This window comes from Catharus ustulatus, chromosome 21 (genome assembly GCF_009819885.2).
Source record: "Catharus ustulatus isolate bCatUst1 chromosome 21, bCatUst1.pri.v2, whole genome shotgun sequence".
NCBI classification, from domain to species: Eukaryota; Metazoa; Chordata; class Aves; order Passeriformes; family Turdidae; genus Catharus; species Catharus ustulatus.
Window position 1 is genome coordinate 7,783,516 of NC_046241.1, and position 19,146 is coordinate 7,802,661.

The following is a 19,146-nucleotide window of genomic DNA, read 5'->3' on the forward strand; positions in this document are numbered from 1 at the left end:
AGCATTCCAAGTTCTGACAACCCCAGAGGAGCCAAATAATTAATCCTGGAGAGCAAAACCAGCAAAGCCACCTCCCTGTGGGCAGATCCTGCCATGGGGTTTGTCCTGCCCCAGCTTTGTCCCTGCTCCCAGCCTGGCTGTACATTTGTTTTGCAGGCTCTGAGTGCCCCCAAGTCCCCTGGATTTCACAGATAATTCTGTGTTTGCAGCACTGAGCACAAATCACTCCTCCTGCTCCTCCCCTTCCCCAGCCACAAACCTCCTCTGTTCCCTCCTCAGCCCCCTCCAGATACCAGATGTTCCATTTAGCTGTAAACCACCATAAAACACAACAAAAGATATGAATGCTACAAAAGGGCCAATTTACTCCCCCCTCCATCAGTGCTAAAGCAAATGCTGCAAGAGAAAAAGCAAATTTCCTCTATGGGAACCTTTTAACCTTCCCCCCCTCCTCCTTTACCAAATCCTGGTGGTTTGGGGGGTCAAAGCAAGGCTCCAGAGGGGGCAGGCACAGCTCAGGGTCCCTGCTGGGGCACCCAGGGCCAGCCCAGAGAGGCACAAACCCTTCCCAACCTCCCCAATCCCAGCACATCCAAAGGCAGCTGGCAGCACCTCCCTGTGCCAAAACAGCTGGAGCACATCTGGGAGAGGTGGGAGATGCTTCCCAGGTCCAGCAAGCCTGGAAAATCCAATCCAGAATAAAAATGTAATAATAATAAAATATTCAGAGTGAATAAAATCTGATTTACTGGTGGGTTTGTACCACAGGGAATGCCACAGAGTCCATTGACTGCAGCAGCACGAGGAGCAAGTCAGGATATGAGTCAGGCTGTGGCTTTCCAAGGAGGCAGAGGAAGATCTCCCAGCTGAACCCTGGCTGTCCAGACAGGGCAGGATCAAAAAACAGGAACAGATTGCACATCAGCTCCTCAGAGCAGAGCTGGGCAGACACATCCTGGGGCAGGAAGGGCTGGCAGCTCGGACATCAGGGTGAAACAACTGCCTGGGACTCCTGAAAAGGATCCAAAAAGTGTCCAAACACATCCAAACATGTGTCCAAACATTTATTCTGCAGGACTTGTTAGGCAAGGCTGGCAAAGGGACATTCCTGAGGATAACTGATTTTTTTTCAGATTCTCCAGCAAACTGATCCACCTGCACCTGTTATTGTTATAATTCCTTCTACACTGGAACCCTTGTGGCTTTAGGTAGAGCACAAACACCCTGTGACACAGGAGGGGACTCAGACAGCCCAAACACCCATCACAGATATAAAATTCTTAAATTATTTAACCTTTCAGGTTAGGGTATCTCAGCTAAACCTCGCTGCTAACACAGACTACACTGCAGGGCTGGGCTAGCCCAGACAAACACTCCCAGAAGCACAAAATGTGCAGGGAAAAATCAAATCACAGCCACAGGGCTCAGCAAAGTCACAAAGCCCAGGTATGAGACACCTGCAGAGCAGCACAGATTTGTTCTGTACAAAGTTCTGCACTCTGCAACCTCCAGGCAGCCAGGAGGGAGAGCCCAGCACATCTGTCCCTGCACATCTGGGGGGCTCCAGAGGGTGAAGCACAGCCCTGAGCTGCACCCAAAGAAAACACAAAGCAGGGAGGAAAAGTCACTGGTGTTGGAAACAGATCTTTCTCCAGAGAGAAAGAAAGGGACAGACAAAAATAATTTCATCAGTGAAGTTGTCAGAGGGATGGTGATGAAGTCACCCTGAGAGGAAGGTCCTTCCCCTCCTGTAAAGGAGCTTTGAGGTTTGGAATCAGCAGGGGATACTGCTGGGTGACACAGGAGTCACTGGAAGTCCCAAGGAGCAAACTGATGCTGAGAGTGGCGTGAGGAAATAAAAAATTATTTTTAAAAAGTGCTGCACAGCTCAAAGGGGGATCCATGCTTTAAAAATCAAAGCAGAGAGAGGCTTCAGTTCCCAGAGGTGTGACCAAGCTCACTGCATTTTCCAAATTGACTGCACTTCCCAAATTCACTGCACTTTGCAAGTTCACTGCATTTTCTAAATTCACTGCACTTTCCAAGCTCACTGCATTTTCCAAATCACTGCATGTTCCAAATTCACTGCATTTTCCAACCTCACTGCACTTTCCAAATTCATTGCATTTTCCAAGCTCACTGCACTTTCCAAATTCACTACATTTTCTAAATTCACTGCACTTTCCAAGCTCAATCCTCTCCAACCCAGCACAGGCACCTCACAGCCCTGCAGCCACTCATTCACTCTGCACCCCAAATCAATGGGATCCTGATCCTCCCAGCCCAGCTCTGTCCCAGAAAGCCCAAACCCAGGCTGTGACATTTTTGGGATGAGCACATTTGATCTATTTTTCAACACAGCTTGAGGGGAGTCAAGTGGAGAAGGGAAACAGCTCCAACACTGGGAAAAGGATTTGTCTCTTTAAGGAAGGACAAAGGAACAGATCAAAAATTTGCCCTGGGGTCAGTCTGGAGCAACATTTCTGTCCCTGGCAAAAATGAGGTCCCTTCTGGCTCCAGATGAGCTGAAGGAAAAGGGTTTGGGGTTCCCACAAGCCAGGGTGGTGGGGATGCTCAGCCCTCCCACACAATCCAGCCCCAATTCCCTCGTTTTCCTCATTTCATTTCCCCCATTCCCCTCATTTCACTTTTTCCTTTATTTCCCCCATTCCCCTCTTTTCCCTAATTTCCTCCATTTCCCTCTTTTCCCTAATTTCCCTCATTTCCTTCTTTTCCCCATTTCCCTCTTTTTCCCTCATTTTCCTCTTTTCCTCCCCATTTCCCTGTTTTCCCTCTTTTCCCCCCATTCCCCTCATTTCCTCCATTTCCCTCTTTTTTCCTAATTTCCCTCTTTTCCCCCATTCCTCACCCAACTGCCCCACTCAGCCCCAGCAGCTGAGCAGTGCCCAAAATCCTCCTGCTGCTCTGTGCAGGGACCCAGCTCCTGGCAGAGCACCCAGGATGGATCAGTATGGACCAGCCAAGCATTTTTTACAGCTCATCAAGGCTGCTCTAAAAAAACCCACCAAATCGCCTTTTTTTGGGTTTTTTTTGTTTGTTTTGGGGTTTTTTTGACTTTGTGTTTTTAAAGGCATCTATTCATTCAAGAGCCTGCTGCTGGTAGGTGTTTAATGCAGGTATTTAGCTCTCATCAATCATTCAAGAGCACAGAAAAAAACAAATTTTAAAAAGTTTTCACTGCTTTTGAGGCTGCTTGGCACAACCCTCAGCATCCATCCAACACTCCCCACCTTGTGCTGCCCCACCAGAATATTTATGAGCCTTCAGCTGCAGGTTCAGAGGGATCCTCCAGCCCCAGAGAGCTCCAGCCTGTGCTGACAGGAGGTTTTTTAGGGCTCTGCTTGGCATGCAGAGCGGGGCTGGGCAGGAAGAGTGGGAGCTGCTCCTGCTTTGCAAGGAGCTCACGAGCCTGGACACACAGAGCACCTTTTTATTTCCTCTGTGAGGCTCAGCCCATCCAAACGGGAAGTCAGGGAGACACAGTAAACAGGGAGATGGAATGAGGCTGTTTTTCACAGCCTGGGGTTTTTTTCTGTTTTTTTAATTTTTTTTTAACAGAACTCACTTTCAAAAAGCAGCGAGTAAATAAAAAGCCAGAGGAGCTGAGCAGGGTAAATCAGAATTTGCTCAAAGAACCCACCCAGCCAGCCAGCTCTGATAATTCTGAATTTATTTAACTACTATCATGACATATGGAAGCAATTACAAGCACTGTAGCTATAAACCCTTCAAGTGGCACGTTAAAAACCCCAAAGCCTTGTGAATAATTACCTGCACCAAACCCTCCAGCACACCTCCCTCTCCCCTGTACCTGGGGGAGAGGCTCCAAGCCACCTGCTCCACAGCAAAGCAGCACCTACATCCCAAATAAATGGGATTTTGATGGCAAATGAAGCAAAAACAACAGGCCAGGAGGATCTGGGAGCTCGGGGAGGTTGCACATCAATCCTGGCAGGCACTTGTCTGTGTGGTTCCCTAATAAGAGCAAAGCAGAGCACTGGGCAGCCCAGCCATTGCTCCAATTATGTTTTCTGCCTCTCATCAGCCTCCAGGGCCCCAATCAAACCTGCAGGGCGGGGTGGATTCCCTCTGGAGAGATGGCAATATGCTTCAAAACAAGAATCCTTAATGAGCTGGCCATTTCTGCTCCAAGGCTGTGCATGGACCACGTTCACCCTGTGCTGCTTTCCCCCATTCCCCTCATTTCACCCTTTTCCTTTATTTCCCCCATTCCCCTCTTTTCCCCCCCCCATTCCTCTCTTTTCCCCCAATTCCTCTCTTTTCCTTTTTTTCCCTATTTCCCTCATTTCCTCCATTTCCCTCTTTTTCTCCCCATTTCCCCCAGTGAAAACAAGAATTCTTAATGAGCTGGCCATTTCTGCTCCAAGGCTGTGCATGGACCATGTTCATCCTGCACTGTTTTCCCCCATTCCCTTCATTTCACTCTTTTCCTTTATTTCCCCCATTCCCCCCTTTCCCCCCAATTTCCTTCTTTTTCCCTCATTCCCCTCTTTTCCCTATTTCCCTCATTTCCTCCATTTCCCTCTTTTCCCCTCATTCCCCTCTTTTCCCTATGTCCCTCATTTCCTCCATTCCCCTCTTTTCCCCCCATTTCCCTCTTTTCCTTCTTTTCCCCCCATTCCCTTCATTTCCCTATTTCCCTCATTTCCCCCTTTTTCTCCCCATTTCCCCCAGTGAAAACAAGAATTCTTAATGAGCTGGCCATTTCTGCTCCAAGGCTGTGCATGGACCACGTTCACCCTGCACTGCTTTCCCCCATTCCTCTCATTTCACTCTTTTGCTTTATTTCCCCCATTCCCCTCTTTTCCTTCTTTCCCCCCCCCCATTCCCTTCATTTCCCTATTTCCCTCATTTCCCCCATTTCCCTCTTTTTTCTCCCCAGGATTTGGGGGTTTCACTGTTCTTCCTCAGTTGTTCTCCCTTGAATGAACCCATTTTCCTTCAGAGACTGGGAGCAGAAATTCCCTCCACAGCATCCCCATGAGGCTGAGCTCAGGGACAGGGATCTGGAGCTCTGCAGGAAAATCCCAGATCCCCCAGTTTTCCTGGATAATTCCTGACCAGCTCCCACACTTGCAAAGGTGTCTGGCACAGCTGATGCAGCCTGAGAGGGAGCAGCTCCCCCACCAACCTCCAAACACATCCAAGGCCCTGTCAGGAAGGATTAATTTTATCTAAGGCAAATAAAGAAAAAGGAAAACCTCACAAAACACCAAATATCAACCTCACCCAAGCATGCAGGTGTTGCATTGCACATATTTTTTATGCTGAAACAGGAGTGGAGAGTCATTTAATTTGTATTTGACCAGAGATTTAACAAAATTAGGTTCAAACCTAATTATTGATGAAAATGCAAAGCTTAAAGATCTCCATCTCACTGCCAAGAGCAGCTGTAGCACACAGTGAGAGAGGAGTGGAATTAGGAAGGGAATGGGGAGAGGAGTGGGGCTCTGGGAATGCAAACCACACTTTCCTACTTGCAAAATTCAAATGTCCTTTGCAGCACACTCTCCCAGTTGGCTGGAAAATCACCCTGAATGACACCCCCAGAAATCCAATCACAGGAACAGACACAGTGATCAATAAGCACCGAGGGCAGTCACCCTCGTGCCACCTCCCAGCTGTGCAGAAGCAAGGAGCAGAAATGAAGTTTTACTCCAGGCTCATGGAAACTGCTCTCAGAGGAGAGCTGGGATTCAAGATTGTTTTTCCTGTTTATTTTGTTGGCCACTCTGGAAGTTCTTTGGGTCATCCCATCCTCCCAGGCACCACCAAACACCAGATTTGGGTCTCTGGGAGCTGAACATGAAAAAATAAAGAAAACTTCAGAGTGCAACCTATTGGAGTGATTTATTTAATTGAGCATCATGTATGAAATTACTGCTGTGTGGTCACACACTGAACAAGCACAGGGAGGTTTCATGAGGCTGGGGAGTTTTTAGGAGGACAGGGACACCAAATCCATCTCTCCACAGTCCCTGCATCCTCCCTGTGCTGCTCCAACCTCGCCTCGCAGCACACGTCAAGGAAAAACAAATCAGTGTGGAAAGGGATTAAAAAAAAACCCACACAACTGCCTGGATCTTAAAGTGTTGCTCTGCAGAGATGTGATTTCACCTGTGGCCTTTGAAACGCTGCTCACCTCGGGCAAAAATCTGTTTTTCATTACACACCTGCACAGCCCCACTTAATTCAGAGGGAAAGGTGGGTGACAGAATATTCTGAGTATTACTGAGTGTTTCAAGTCTAGCACAAGTGTCTTGTCCCCTGGCATTTCACCTGATTAATAACAAAAGGAGCTCTCTAGTGAGGCAGACAGCTGGTTAGCCAGTCCAGCCAGCCAGGCAAAATGTGCATTTCTCATCAAAAACCACCTCTGAAGTTCCTCAGCGCGCTCTGCATCCCTACCCCGTGTCTGAGCACATCACAGCTCAGTGACAAAGACAGATTCCTACACTGCTCCTCTGAAATTTGCCCTAGAGATGCTGAACTGCTCCCCCAGAGCCACAGCAGGGCTTTGTCCCCTCTGTGGTTGGGTCAGCTCCTCCCTCCCCATCACCTCCCCAGGCTGCCAGTGCAGCCTTTAACCTCTCTGGGAAGAATCCAAATTCCCAAACTCAGGAATTACCAAAAGAGCACCAAACACATCGGATATAAAGGCTGACTCCAGAGTGGTTTGGGTTCCATCCTGAGCCTCACCATCCACTCCCACCCCAGGTGATGCTCTGCAGGTCCTGTGGGCTCAGCTCTGAGCTGCTCCCCTCTAATGACCTGATTTTCAGAGACAGGGCCACCAAACCCATCCCAGTCAGTCCCCTCACGCATCCCCTGATGCTGTGAGAGCAGCCAGGTGGGATAAGCAGAAAGCAATTCTATTAAAGACAGCAGGGCTGTAAACTCTCCCCTCCAGCCAGCAAACTCCTGCCTCAGCAAGGGCAGCAAGAGCCTCCTTCCAAACCACCCCAGGATCCTGCCTGCATCCCAGCTCCCACAGAACCAGAGCTCAGGTTGGAAAAGCCCTCTAAGATCGAGTCCAAGCAATAATCCAGCACTGCCAAATCTGCCACTAAACCACGTCCCCAAGTGCCACATCTCTAAACCCACTCTGAACTCCCCACAAGGGCAACCACCACACCAAAATAAGCTTTGTAGGATTACAGTATTCCCTTAAAAAATAAAACCAAACCCAAAATACAGTGTGCCATTCTCAGCACGTTCTAGGAAAGCTCCAGCCCTCCCCATCCTCAGCTCCTGCACAGCAGTTTATATTTGGAAACATCAGGCTGAGCGGAAAACAGTTTGATCAGTTCATAGCCTGGAAAGCCAAGAGGAAATCTCCCAGCATTGTTCCACCCTGGGAAGAGGCATCAGGACGTGTTGTTATTTACTCGGGGCTGGTTTCACCACAGGGCTGGGGATTCCCATCCTGGTGCTTCAGGGATCAAGGACGTGCTCACAGCACAGCACCCTCTGCTCCCCAAACAGGGGCTCCAAATGTGGGAGCTCAACCACAGCAGCCACCCCTGTGTCCTGCAGGGTGAAGGGAACAAACAGCTGGAAAAAAAAACATTGTCCTGGAAGGGAACTGCAGCGGAAAAAGGGAGAGGGATTTGCTCTCTCAGCACAGGAACAGAGCTCGTGTGGGCACTGCAGGTTATTTATCCTAGAAGGTTTCAGCGAAGTTAAACACAGAAAGTTTCCCTTGAACTGCACCACTAGAACCTGTTGTTCAAAAATAAAAGCCAGCACTCTGAAATTACCTCCCCAGCGCAGGGGCTGCCGGCGGGCAGGGCACAAACCCCCATCTCGTTTGTCTCTAAATGATTTCACTTCCCCATTCCATGCAAATACCTCCAGCTCAGCTTGCAAAAACACCAGCGGAGCATTGAGACCCCAAACAACCTGAGCTGATTTTACTTCTTTTTTTTTCCTTTTTTCCGTTTGTTTAAGCCTCCTTCCACCAAACCAAGCAGGAACTGGAAACACTTCCAAGGATGGAGCCCTTTCAAAGTGCCCAAATGGGAGAGCCACGATGAGAGGGATGGGATTGGGGTCCCTGAGCTGAGCCCCCATCACCTGGGATGCAGCTCCGGGGCTCGGGCTCTGCTCTGGCCTCGCTCCCTGCCCGGCCACGCTGGCAGAGCACCAGAGCTCCGTGTGTTTTCATAAATTTATTCATTTATTTTGCTTTGAGTCTTCCCAGCTAAAGTTTCGTCCCGGCGCCCGCTCCTCCCGCACATCTCAGACGAAGCAGCGCCTCCATGAAAACCCCGAATAATCCCATCTCCTTTAGCCCTGTTATTTGCTTTTGTTTCGCCACGGCTGTAAACACAAGGGGGATGTTTCCCTCCTTCCCGGGGTGTTCTCTCCTCTCCTCGGAGCCTTTCCCGTGCGGCCGCGGCTCCCCCGGCGCTGGACCGGCGAGGGAATAAAAAAAACTGGGAGGGGCTGCCGAGTATCCAGGGGGGTGAAACAGTATCACAGTATCCATCCCATACATCCCATCCTATCTCATCCATCCCATCCCATCCATCCCAACCCATCCCAAAGCCGTGCCACAGCAGCAGCCGCATCCCGGGATCCAGGCGCTCCTGGGGGTTCCCCACGCCGCCACCCCTCCGCCCATCGCTCCCCTCCTACCTGGGACATCTGCGGCCTGAAGTTGATGTCCTTGAGGTCGATGGAGCCGGGGGAGAGGTTGTGGAGCAGCTGGCACAGCAGCACCCCGTCCCGCAGCGCCTGCGCCAGGTCGAAGACCACCGCCGAGGGCCAGACCACCCGGTGGTTCGGGGGCAAAACTTTGCAGTCGATGAGCCAGCGGCCGCACTGCCGCCACTCCTCCATGGCCGCGCTCTGCTCTCTCTCCCCCGGCCTTCCTCTTCCTCCTCCTCCTCCTCCTCCTCAGGGGCCGCGGGCGGCTGCCCGAGGGGCCGCTGTGCTGGGCGGCTCCGCGCTATGGCCCCGCTCCATCGCCGCCCGCCGGCCCCGAGAGCATCGCTCCGCGCCGGGGCTCCGGCCGGCAGCAGCAGCAGGAGGAGGAAGAGGAGGAGGAGGAGGAGGAGGGAGGAGGGCGGCGCGGAGTTTTCCGGCGGAGGGCTGCCCCTGCCCCCGCTGCGGCCCCACCGCCTCGGCCGGGGTTAGGCGCGCCGCATCCTCCGGGAACAAAGCGGCGGATGGACGGACGGACGGACGGACAGATAGACAGGCACGGCGGGGCCACCCCTCCGCTCCTCCGCGCAACTCCGTGGCGGTGCCCTGTGCAAACTTGCTCGGCGGAGGGACCCCACCTGCACGGCCGAGCGGCGGAGCAGCCGCGGGTGCGAGTTTTGTCCCCGCCCCGGGCAGCGGAGCAGCCCCGGTCCGCCCCCGGTCCGCCCCGCCGCCCCTTTGTCTGCGGGAGCCCGGGCTGCCGGCGGGGGCGGGGGGCGCTTCGCCACGCTTTGGCTCCCAGACCGCTTTTTCCCCCGGTATTTCTTCCTTTCCCCCCTCTCCTTTTGTATTTTTCCTGGTTTTCTATTTTTTTTAATTTTTTTTTTTTGTCCTTCCCCCCCGCTCCGTTGTCGTATCCCAGCGCTGCCGCTCCTCTCCCTGTTCCGGGAAAGCCGCCCCGAGCCCCGCTGCTGCTGGGCTGTCCCCACATTTTGCGGGGTCCCTGCTTGGCTGTCCCCACATTTTGTCATTTTGGGGGTCCCCGCTCCCCGGGGCTCCCCCCAGCCGCACATACACACAGACCCCGCTTTGTCTGAGCTCCCGCTCGTCACCATCCCGTGTTTGGGTTGCAAATACTGCAGGGGAGATGTTTAACCCAAACAAGCGATCGTGTTCCTTGACTTTCAAACGGGAGGACAACTCCTATAATTAATTACCAGTGTATTTATTAAAAACCTCGACTCTCAGGCATTAACTCCTTGGCAGCAAACTCTTGAAAAAATCTCTGATTTTCACCGGTGGCTTCCTTCCAAATCAGCGGGGCTTAGAACAGCCTCTTTTCAAATCTGTTCTGAGTTTTCTTCCGAGATCCTCTCCCCAGAGTTTGCCGATTAATTTCCAGCCCGGCTTTCCAGATAGGCAGAGCCGGAAGCCGGCACTGGGACGAAGGGAAGCTATTAACCTGGATGTCAAACAAATGCAACACTAATCTCTTCCAAATGGAGCCAAGCGCAGATAAAGGAGAAAGAGCAACTCTAGCGCCATGATCCTTCATTTTCAATCTAGGATCTCTCCGAAGAACAGAAAACAATTGTTTCGTATTCCAAGGAAAGTCTGGGGGTTTTTTTAAAGGAGGAATCCTCAGCCTGGCTGTGCCCCTGGGCCAGGGCAGGGTATGAACAGCGCGATCCAGGAGCCAGCAGCATCCACACGCTCCGCTCTCACCATCAGAGCTGCGCCCTGCCCCGGGACTATTCAGATCTCAGCCCACACTCCCCATACCCTGAGGAGCTGCTTTCTCTGAATGATTTTCTTGATCTTTTAGCTCTTCACAAAGGGTTTCTGCCCTCCGACAGCACCCATGGGCAGGAATCACGAGGTTACTGAAGGCAGTGGAGTGGTGCCAGGGATAATTTTGTACCAGCCTGCCGTGTGAGGTCAGGTCTCTAGGTAGATGACAACAGAGGAGTTTATTATATGTGCATAATTAAAGCTGCGAGCCACCGCCTGGCTTTTTTACTGAGTAATAAAAAGCGTTCTTGGCCCCTGGACACTTGGGAACAATCCCTGCAGCTGCAGAGCCAGGCTCTGCGTGGGAGGTGTTGGAGCGAGTTCGCTCCTCGCCTACCTCTGCAGCAGCCCGAAGGGCTGGTGGATGGCAGAGCTGCTTCTGAGAGCAGGAAAAATAAAAACAACCAAAACCTGAGCAGCCAGGCTCAGCAAGAGCGGGGATCCAGCACACGCTGGTGAGCTGGGAGCTCCACACTGTCCAAAGTGTCCTGCAGGAGGATGGGGGTGTGGAGAGGACATAGAATCCTTTTCAAGAAGGGAGCTTGAATAAATTAAAGAGGTTGGATTTTGTGCTCCCCTCTCCTGCCTCTTGGCACTGCTGGGAATGCCAGGCACCCAGGGAATGCCAGGGAATGCCAGGCGGGCAGGGCAGAGCTGACACCACCCTCTGCTGGGGACCCAGCGTGCAGCCTCTCTCCTCTCTCCTCTCTCCTCTCTCCTCTCTCCTCTCTCCTCTCTCCTCTCTCAGACTTTTGTTTCAGCTCCTCGCACGAGACAGGCCCGAGAGGTGGCTGGATGCACCAGGAAGGGGCTGCCAGAGCGATCCTTGTGCTTTGTCACCCCCGAATGTCCCCAGACAGGGAGCCTGGCAGGCAGACCCCATTGCTCGGGTCCCAATGCACAGGGAAAGCAATGGGGACCTGGCTGGTGAAGTGGTGGCAGTTTGGGAATGTCACAGAGTGGCTGGGGACATCCCAGTCCTGCATGGAATAGTGGAAGGAGAGGAGGACAGAAACAGAAGGAAGGAAGGAAATTAAATGCACTAACATGTGCGAGGACACCATACCTTACAAATCAACCCCAAAATACCAAGAAAGGTGAATTTTCTGCAATGTTTGCTGTCACTCTGGGGTTCTCTACATGCAGAGAAGCAGCCACAGTGAAAATATCCCTTAAACACCAGAGCCACACCACCAGGAAATCCTCTTTTCCCAGCCAGGCAGCGTCTGTGGATTGCCATTGCCACCTTCTGGATTAGTCCAAGCGTGCAGCAGCCTGTCCCGGAGCCGTGCTGGCTGCCAGGGGACGTGTCCAGCTGGAGCCAGGGTCCCCAGAGCAGGAGCCGGCCCGGCTGCTGCCACGGCAGCTGTCACACAGCCTGCGTGCCATTTGCAACCCGCCCTCAGATTTTGTGATCTCCTTTCACCGGCTATTTTAGGAAATCAGTGCAAGCCCAGCCCGGCAAACTCGCTGCTCGATGATGGGGGAAATCACAGGGCCACCAAAGTGGGTACAGACAATAATGCTGTGTCTGGCTCATCACACACCTGATCTACCTGCCCGGACAAGGTGCACCCTGCCACTCTCACCGCAATTTTCCTCCGCTGCCAGCAGAGCTCCTGTCCCAGCCCTTCCCGCAGGAATCACCTCCGGAGCTGCCCAGGGAGGGGAGCACGGAAAGGAGCAGGAAAATTAACCTGGCAGGAGGGATGAGCTGCATTCTCCTCTGTACAACGGGATCTTTGTTTAGCCTGAGAGTACAACTCCGCTGGTAAATTATTCTGCCCCCTGGCACTCCCCTGTGGAAGAATCTCATTTTGGGATGCCCCAGCTGTGCTGAAGACCAGCAAGCACCAGCTAGCAGCTCCCAACACCATCACTGCGCTGCTGGGATATCCTCACTTAAATTAAATTAATCCTCAGTTAAACATCCTGCACCGGGCTCCATCCCAACAGGTTTGCCATCAAAATCAGACAGCCCCGGGAGGTGGCCAAGGGGAAGAGCCCGAGGCAGCTCGGGGACAGCAAAGCAGAGATTTCCTCGGAGGAAGGTGGAAAGGAGCAAACCAGCACCTGGATTTCACCTCATCCATTCACTGAACCCTCCATGGTTCATTTGGGAGGGGTCCTGGCTCGGGGACTCGCAGCAGTGGGGTCTGGAGGGGTCAGCCAGGCAGGTTCCAATCCCCCTCCTTGTCCTCTCTCGGCAGTGCTCCCACCCCCCTTTACCAACTTCTGTTAGTTTGGTGATAACAGAGCCACGAATTTTACAGACAAGACCTAGAGAGCCTTAAAAAAATCCCAACTCTTGTCCGCTGAAGCATTTTGCACTGCGTTCTGCAGCTTCCACGAGCGGGTCGGGGCTGCAGAGTCAGGACAGTTGTGATAATAAACAATTTAACAGCGCGATCATTCTTTTTTTTTTTTTTTCTTCCGTCTTCTTTGTGTTTGGCCCCGATCTCCTGGGAACAGGGAATTGCAGCATGCCTTCCCTCTGACGGAAGCAAACCACAGGCTCCTGTTGGTGTCCGTGAAGGGCGAGCAGAAGCAGCGAGCAGCGCCCGGAGCAGCTCTGCTCGGATAAATGCACCCGCTCCTTCGCGGGAGATTAGATGGCGCTGCCTTCACAGCAGATAAGAAGATTGAGAGCTTAAATTTAGCATCATCAGGAAGAGAATAAGCCCTGCAGCTCTCTTCAAAACATATTTCGTGCTGCCTGGCCAGGGGGCAGGCGGGATAAGGAGAGGAGCCGGGGCACACAGCGATGCTGAGGTCAAGGAGGGGATGCTCGGTCACTGCCCACGGGGAGGGTGGGGTGAGGTGGCAGCACACAGGGGTGTCCCCTGCCTGTCCCCACCCCAGGGGTGGGGGTCACTGGGGAGCCCTAAGGGGTCCAAGGGGTGCTGGCACCTCCCCAGCACACGCGGCTGTACCACAGACCCCCCCCAGAAAGGAGAGTGGGCTGGAAATCCCAGCCTGAGGAAGCTGGGAGAGCCCTTGGGGGCTTGGGAGGACTCCCCCAGTTCAGCCCCAGTGCTCCCAGTATGGGCTCAGCACACACGCTGGGCTGGGTGTTTAAAACATTGTGAGTCCAGTGCTGGGTGGCTCCCACTGGGGGAGCCCCACTGCCATCCCAGAACCCAAAAATCCACCCTGGGGAACTTCACTGCCATCCCAGAACCCAAAAATCCACCCTGGGGAACTTCACTGCCATCCCAGAACCCAAAAATCCACCCTGGGGAACTTCACTGCCATCCCCGGAGCCCCAAATCCACCCTGGGGAGCCCCACTGCCATCTCTGAGCCCACAAATCCATTCTGGGGAGCTCCACTGGCATCCCAGAACCCAAAATCCATCTTGGGGAGCCCCACTGCCATCTCTGAACCCACAAATCCACCCCGGGGAGCTCCACTGCAATCCTTGAACCCACAAATCCATCTTGGGGAATCCCACTACCATCTCTAAACCCAGAAATCCATCTTGGGGAACTTCACTGCCATCCCCGGACCCACAAATCCATCCTGGGGAACTTCACTGCCATAGTCCAGACCCACAAATCCGGACCCCAAATCCAGCTCGGGCTACTCCACTGCCATCCCCGGTGTTCCCTGCACCTCCGGCGCTGTCCCATGCTGTCCCATCCCCTCTGTCCCCCCGGAGCTGTCCCACCCCCGGTCCGCCGGCACCCTCGATTCTGTCTCATGCTGTCCCATGCCCTCGGTCTCGGTCCCCCCGGAGCTGTCCCATCGTGTCCCATGTCCCTGCAGCCCCCGAGTCTGTCCCATTCTGTCCCATCCCCTCTGTCCCCCCGGCGCTGTCCCATTCTGTCCCATACTGTCCCATTCTGTCCCATCCCTTCGGTCCCCCCGAGCTGTCCCAGGCTGTCCCAGCCCCGGTCCCCCCGAGTCTGTCCCATGCTGTCCCATTCTGTCCCATCCCCGGTTCCCCCGGAGCTGTCCCATTCTGTCCCATGCCCTCTGTCCCCCCGGAGCTGTCCCATGCTGTCCCATGCTGTCCCATGCTGTCCCATTCTGTCCCATGCCCTCTGTCCCCCCGGAGCTGTCCCATGCTGTCCCATTCTGTTCCATGCTGTCCCATTCTGTCCCATCCCCGGTCCCCCCGAGTCTGTCCCATTCTGTCCCATGCTGTCCCATGCTGTCCCATGCTGTCCCATCCCCGGTCCCCCCGGAGCTGTCTCATGCTGTCCCATGCTGTCCCGTTCTGTTCCATGCCCTCTGTCCCCCCGGAGCTGTCCCATGCTGTCCCATTCTGTCCCATGCTGTCCCATTCTGTTCCATGCTGTCCCATTCTGTCCCATCCCCGGTCCCCCCGGAGCTGTCCCATTCTGTCCCATGCTGTCCCATTCTGTCCCATGCCCTCTGTCCCCCCGGAGCTGTCCCATTCTGTCCCATCCCCGGTCCCCTCGAGTCTGTCCCATGCTGTCCCGTTCTGTCCCATCCTGTCCCATTCTGTCCCATCCCCGGTCCCCCCGGAGCTGTCCCATGCTGTCCCGTTCTGTCCCATCCCCGGTCCCCCCGCCCCCGTGCCCGCCCCGGCCGTGGCTCCTCCCGAGCGCATCACCGCGGGCGGAGCCTGGGCCGAGCGCAGCGGGGCCGGGCCGGGCCGGGCCGGGCAGAGCAGCACGGTGGGGCCGGGGCAGGGCCGGGGGGCACGGGGGGGACCCTCGGGGGTGCTGTGGGAATGGGGGCGTGGTGGGACCCCCGCTCGGGGGGTGCGGGGACACCCGCGGGGATCGCGGCTGGGTCTGGGGGCGGGCGGGAGGGGGGGCACGGGAAGGGAGGGTGGCGGGGTGGCAGGGTGGGGAACACGCTGCCAGCCCCTGGGGTGACCCCGCTGTGCCCCGCAGGTGCCGCCGGGAGGGGCCGGGCCCGCCCCCAGCTCGGGTACCACGAGCGGGGCCGAGCATCTTCTCCTGCATCTTCTCCTGCATCTTCTCCTGCATCTTCTCCTGCATCCCTGCGCAGTGACGCGCCGGGCCCTGTCCATCACCGCCCAGGGGCCTGGGCACCGCTGACCGCTGAGCTCCGACCTCCCCACGCCTCCGGGATCCTTTCTCCAGGGCATTCAGCTCATCCACACCCGCTCAGCCCCACCTGGCCGGCTGCAGAGCTGCGCTCACACCTATGGAGGTGCTTCATGGACTGTCAACACCCAGCACGTGTGGGCCCTTCCCAGCATGAACCGCCAGCAGCAGCACCGCTGGAGAAGCTCTCGGAAGTCCTGGCGTGGTTTTTAAGCGAGGCCAAGCTGCCTGCTGTGATTTTAGGGCTCTGTTTCATCTCCTGAGCGGTGCCAGCAGCTCGTGGATCCCCAGAGCCGCCCCCTGGGATGTTCTCCCTTGAGCTCCAAGCAGCAGCCACCGACCTGGACAGCCCCAGCGGGGATTCCTTGGGAGCTGCTGGGAAGGAGCTCCTGTTCGTGGAGCTCTCCTCGGGCAGATGAGTGACCCGGTGATGAACGGGAGGGTGCCCCTGCCTGAGAAGGCTCTGTCCGAGGGCTACGCCCGCCTGAGGTACAGGGACACCTCTCTGCTCATCTGGCAGCAGCAGCAGCAGAAACTGGAGTCAGCCCCACCCAACACGTACCTGAGCCGCAGCAGGAGCATGTGGTACTCGCAGTACGGCAACGAGGCCATCCTGGTGCGGGACAAAAACAAGCTGGATGTCTCCAGGGACACGGGGCAGTCCAAGTTTTGTTCTATTATGTAATTCCCCACGGGAATCCACACGTGGAGAGGAAGCAGAGCTGGGGGAGGCGGGTGTGCACCACCCTCTCACAGCCCTGCACAGGAAGCAGCGTTTCCAGCAGAGGCAGGGAAGGCTGAACTGGGATTGTGTCTCTGATTTTGCTGTTTTTAGACTCCCATTCTGCATGTTGCTGAGCGTGTACAGCAAACCCAGTCCTGCTGGGGAGCTCTCAAGCCTGTTGCTGCCCAGCATCTTGGCAGGGGCTGGGCTGGACCATGTGTTGCTTCTAAGTGGCTCGTGTGCCCTGAGGAACACCCGCTGGCACTTGGGCACTGTCCCCAGCCACCCTTACTGGCCAGTCCTGGGGCATTTCCAGAGCTCTGGGAATGCTGGTGGGACAGAGGTGAGCACAGATCTGTTCCCATCAAGGCTGTGGTTTTAAGAAGTTGATCTCCAAAACCATCTGGCCATTACTTGTTCTGTTTGCCCTGTGTTCCTTTTATTGCTGCCCTGAGTTGGGAATGGAGTGGGGTTTTTGTGGGAACAAGGAGAGGATGTGTTGAGACTTTAATCTGAGCCTGGTAGGAAAGGTGTGCTGGAGTTTCATGCAAAGGAAAGGCACTGTCTGATCTCCCAGTGTGGGATCATGGAAATGTCAGGAGTTCTGGAGTCAGGGGAGCTGGCTCCTTTCACACAGATCCCAAATGAATCACCTGAAAGGGAGGGACAGGCCCAGCAAAGCAACAGCAAGAAACCCCTGTAAATACCCACATGTCCTAAGGGACATGAGGAAACTCCTGCACAGCACAGCCCCACTCCTGAATGGGCTGCAGAAGGAAAGAGGCCACTGGAGTTTGCTTTGCATTCAAGTTTTAACGCATGCAGTAGCTTGGAAGGGTTTAACTTCTAGTTCAGGTTGGATTGTAGGTTTGGTGCATGCATTTTAAAAGTTGTGTCTGGGATTGTTTCGATTAGCTAGAGGAATTTAGGAGGGAGAAGCACTGCCCTGCTTGGGCACAGAGGCTGCTGCTTTCAGGTTTAAGTTTCTGCTGAATCCTGACTTGCTCAAGGCATGATCATGCTGAGAAACTCAGCTCAGCAGGCACCTGAATCTTTGTTAAAAACAAAACTAGCACTTCCAGGGGTGTGAGTTATTGTGCCCAGGGTTCAGCATGGAAGTTCTTCTTCAGGGTTCTGCCCTTTCTGTCCTGCCTAGGCCATGTGTCCAACCCAGCAGTGCCTGGGCACAGGCTTAGCTCCAGGCAAATCAGTATTTGATGTCAGCTTCAGGATGGATTATTTACCTGCCTATTATTAGGCACAGTCATTACTTCTGTTCTATTTATCTAAAACCTACTTTGCATTTTTTCAAGCACTTTATTTATTTAATTTTTTTAAAAATACAGCAAAGAATCTCTTCCACCTCTCCCATGTGGGTGACAAGAAACACACAGACACTCAACCTTGCTGAACTCAATGCACTGAGCAGAACACACCTGTTCTAGAGTGAAATCATAGAGGTTTGGTGTATCAGCCCTGCTCCATAGCACTGCAAACAATAGGCAGCTCGTTGTTTTTTAAAAGCACTATTTCTGCATGTGTTGGTGTTTGATACCTTGTGTGTGTGTGCTCATAGATTTAAACCTGCTGCACCTCGCTGCTTTGCAGACCCGTGCATTGCTCTGCACACAAACAACCCTCTTGGTTCTGTCAGGATTTGCTCTGGAGGAGAAACCATTCAGTGAATAAATGTTTTTTAAGTGGGTGCAAGCGTTCAGTGAGATTCACAAACCCAGCGAGGCTCGGCCAGGGAGCAGTGCCAGGGATGTGTGACCCAGCTCCAGCCTGAGGGAACAGGAGATGATTGACCCAGCCAGGCAGGAGCTCCCCTGGGAACTGCAGGTGGACTCACCTGGAGAAGCAGGAGAGGTGGGCTCCAGGCCAGCCCTGGGGAGCACGTGAACTCTGGGAGTTTAAGGAACAGCACATCCCCCCAAACCAGCTGTTCGTTTCCTTTTCTTATAGAAAAAGAAATCCAACACTTATTTTCTTTTTAATTTCAGTAAGGAAGATGCTTATTTTGGGTATAATCAGTCTCTTTTTGTTAACGTGGCTGGTAAACCAAAATTCAGTTATTTTGCAGAGTGTTAATTGGACTATACAAGACTAAACCCGTAAGAATGTGCATAAATTCTTCCAGGATGGAGGCTGGATGTGACAGTGCAGGAAGAAGAGGATGAGTTGTCCTTCCATCTCTGTGAATGTGACTGTAATTTTCCATTTCTGTGTGTCACTGGTCACAGCAGGGTTGTGGAGTGGCTGCTGTGGCTGTTTCTGTGAGCCAGCTGTGTGGTGGTGATGCACTCGTTTCAAACACTGTTGTAGCCTCTTTGATAAAGTGCATTAAAATGATTTGAATGCAGCTTTGTGAGTGGCTGTTTTACCTTTTGGCTTTCCCCAGTTTGGAGGAATTCTCTGTTTCTGGTGGGGTTCCCAAGCCCCAGCACTGCACTGGGAGGCTCCTCCAGCTCCCCAGGGCCAGCAGCACTTTCAGGACAGGGAAAGCCTCTGGATATCACACTGAATCTGGGAATTATCCAAGCTGGAAATGACCTTGGAGGTTGTCACATCCAGGCTGTGACTAATCCCCTCTGTGTCACCAGCCCAGAGCACTGAGTGCCACATTCAGCCCTTCCCTGGGCACCTGCAGGGATGGGGACTCCAAACCTGCCTGGGCAGCTCCTTCCAAAGCCTGAGCATCCTCTTCTCAAAGGAACTGAAGCCTGAGCTCCCTTTTCTCGAAGGAATTGAAGCCTGAGCACCCTTTTCTTGAAGGAATTGCTCCTGCTGTCCAACCTGACCCTCCCCTGATGCAGCTTGAGGCTGTTCCCTCTTGTCCTGGCAAGCACCAAACCCCACCTCATAATCTTGTTTTAGAGAGCAGGAGGGTCCTCCC

The 19,146-nt window shown here is 53.9% G+C and overlaps 2 protein-coding genes across 8 annotated transcripts in view; one reads left to right on the top strand and one right to left on the bottom strand.

Annotated features, from left to right (window-relative positions):
• The window catches only part of VAV2 (vav guanine nucleotide exchange factor 2), a 122,368-nt gene extending 113,392 nt beyond the window's left edge, over nucleotides 1–8,976 (bottom strand). For all 7 annotated transcript variants that reach the window (XM_033077539.2, XM_033077537.2, XM_033077536.2 and 4 more), the window contains exon 1: nucleotides 8,683–8,976. In XM_033077539.2, coding sequence (XP_032933430.1) covers nucleotides 8,683–8,886 — 204 coding nt within the window. In that variant the 5' untranslated portion in view covers nucleotides 8,887–8,976. The remainder of the gene's footprint in view (nucleotides 1–8,682) is intronic.
• Nucleotides 8,977–15,085: 6,109 nt separating this feature from the next.
• BRD3OS (BRD3 opposite strand) lies at nucleotides 15,086–18,612 on the top strand. Its single transcript, XM_033077811.1, has 2 exons — nucleotides 15,086–15,127; nucleotides 15,350–18,612. Exon 2 carries the CDS (start codon nucleotides 15,942–15,944, stop codon nucleotides 16,209–16,211), a length of 270 nt encoding a protein of 89 aa, XP_032933702.1. The 5' UTR covers nucleotides 15,086–15,127; nucleotides 15,350–15,941; the 3' UTR covers nucleotides 16,212–18,612.
• The last annotated feature ends 534 nt before the right edge of the window (nucleotides 18,613–19,146 follow it).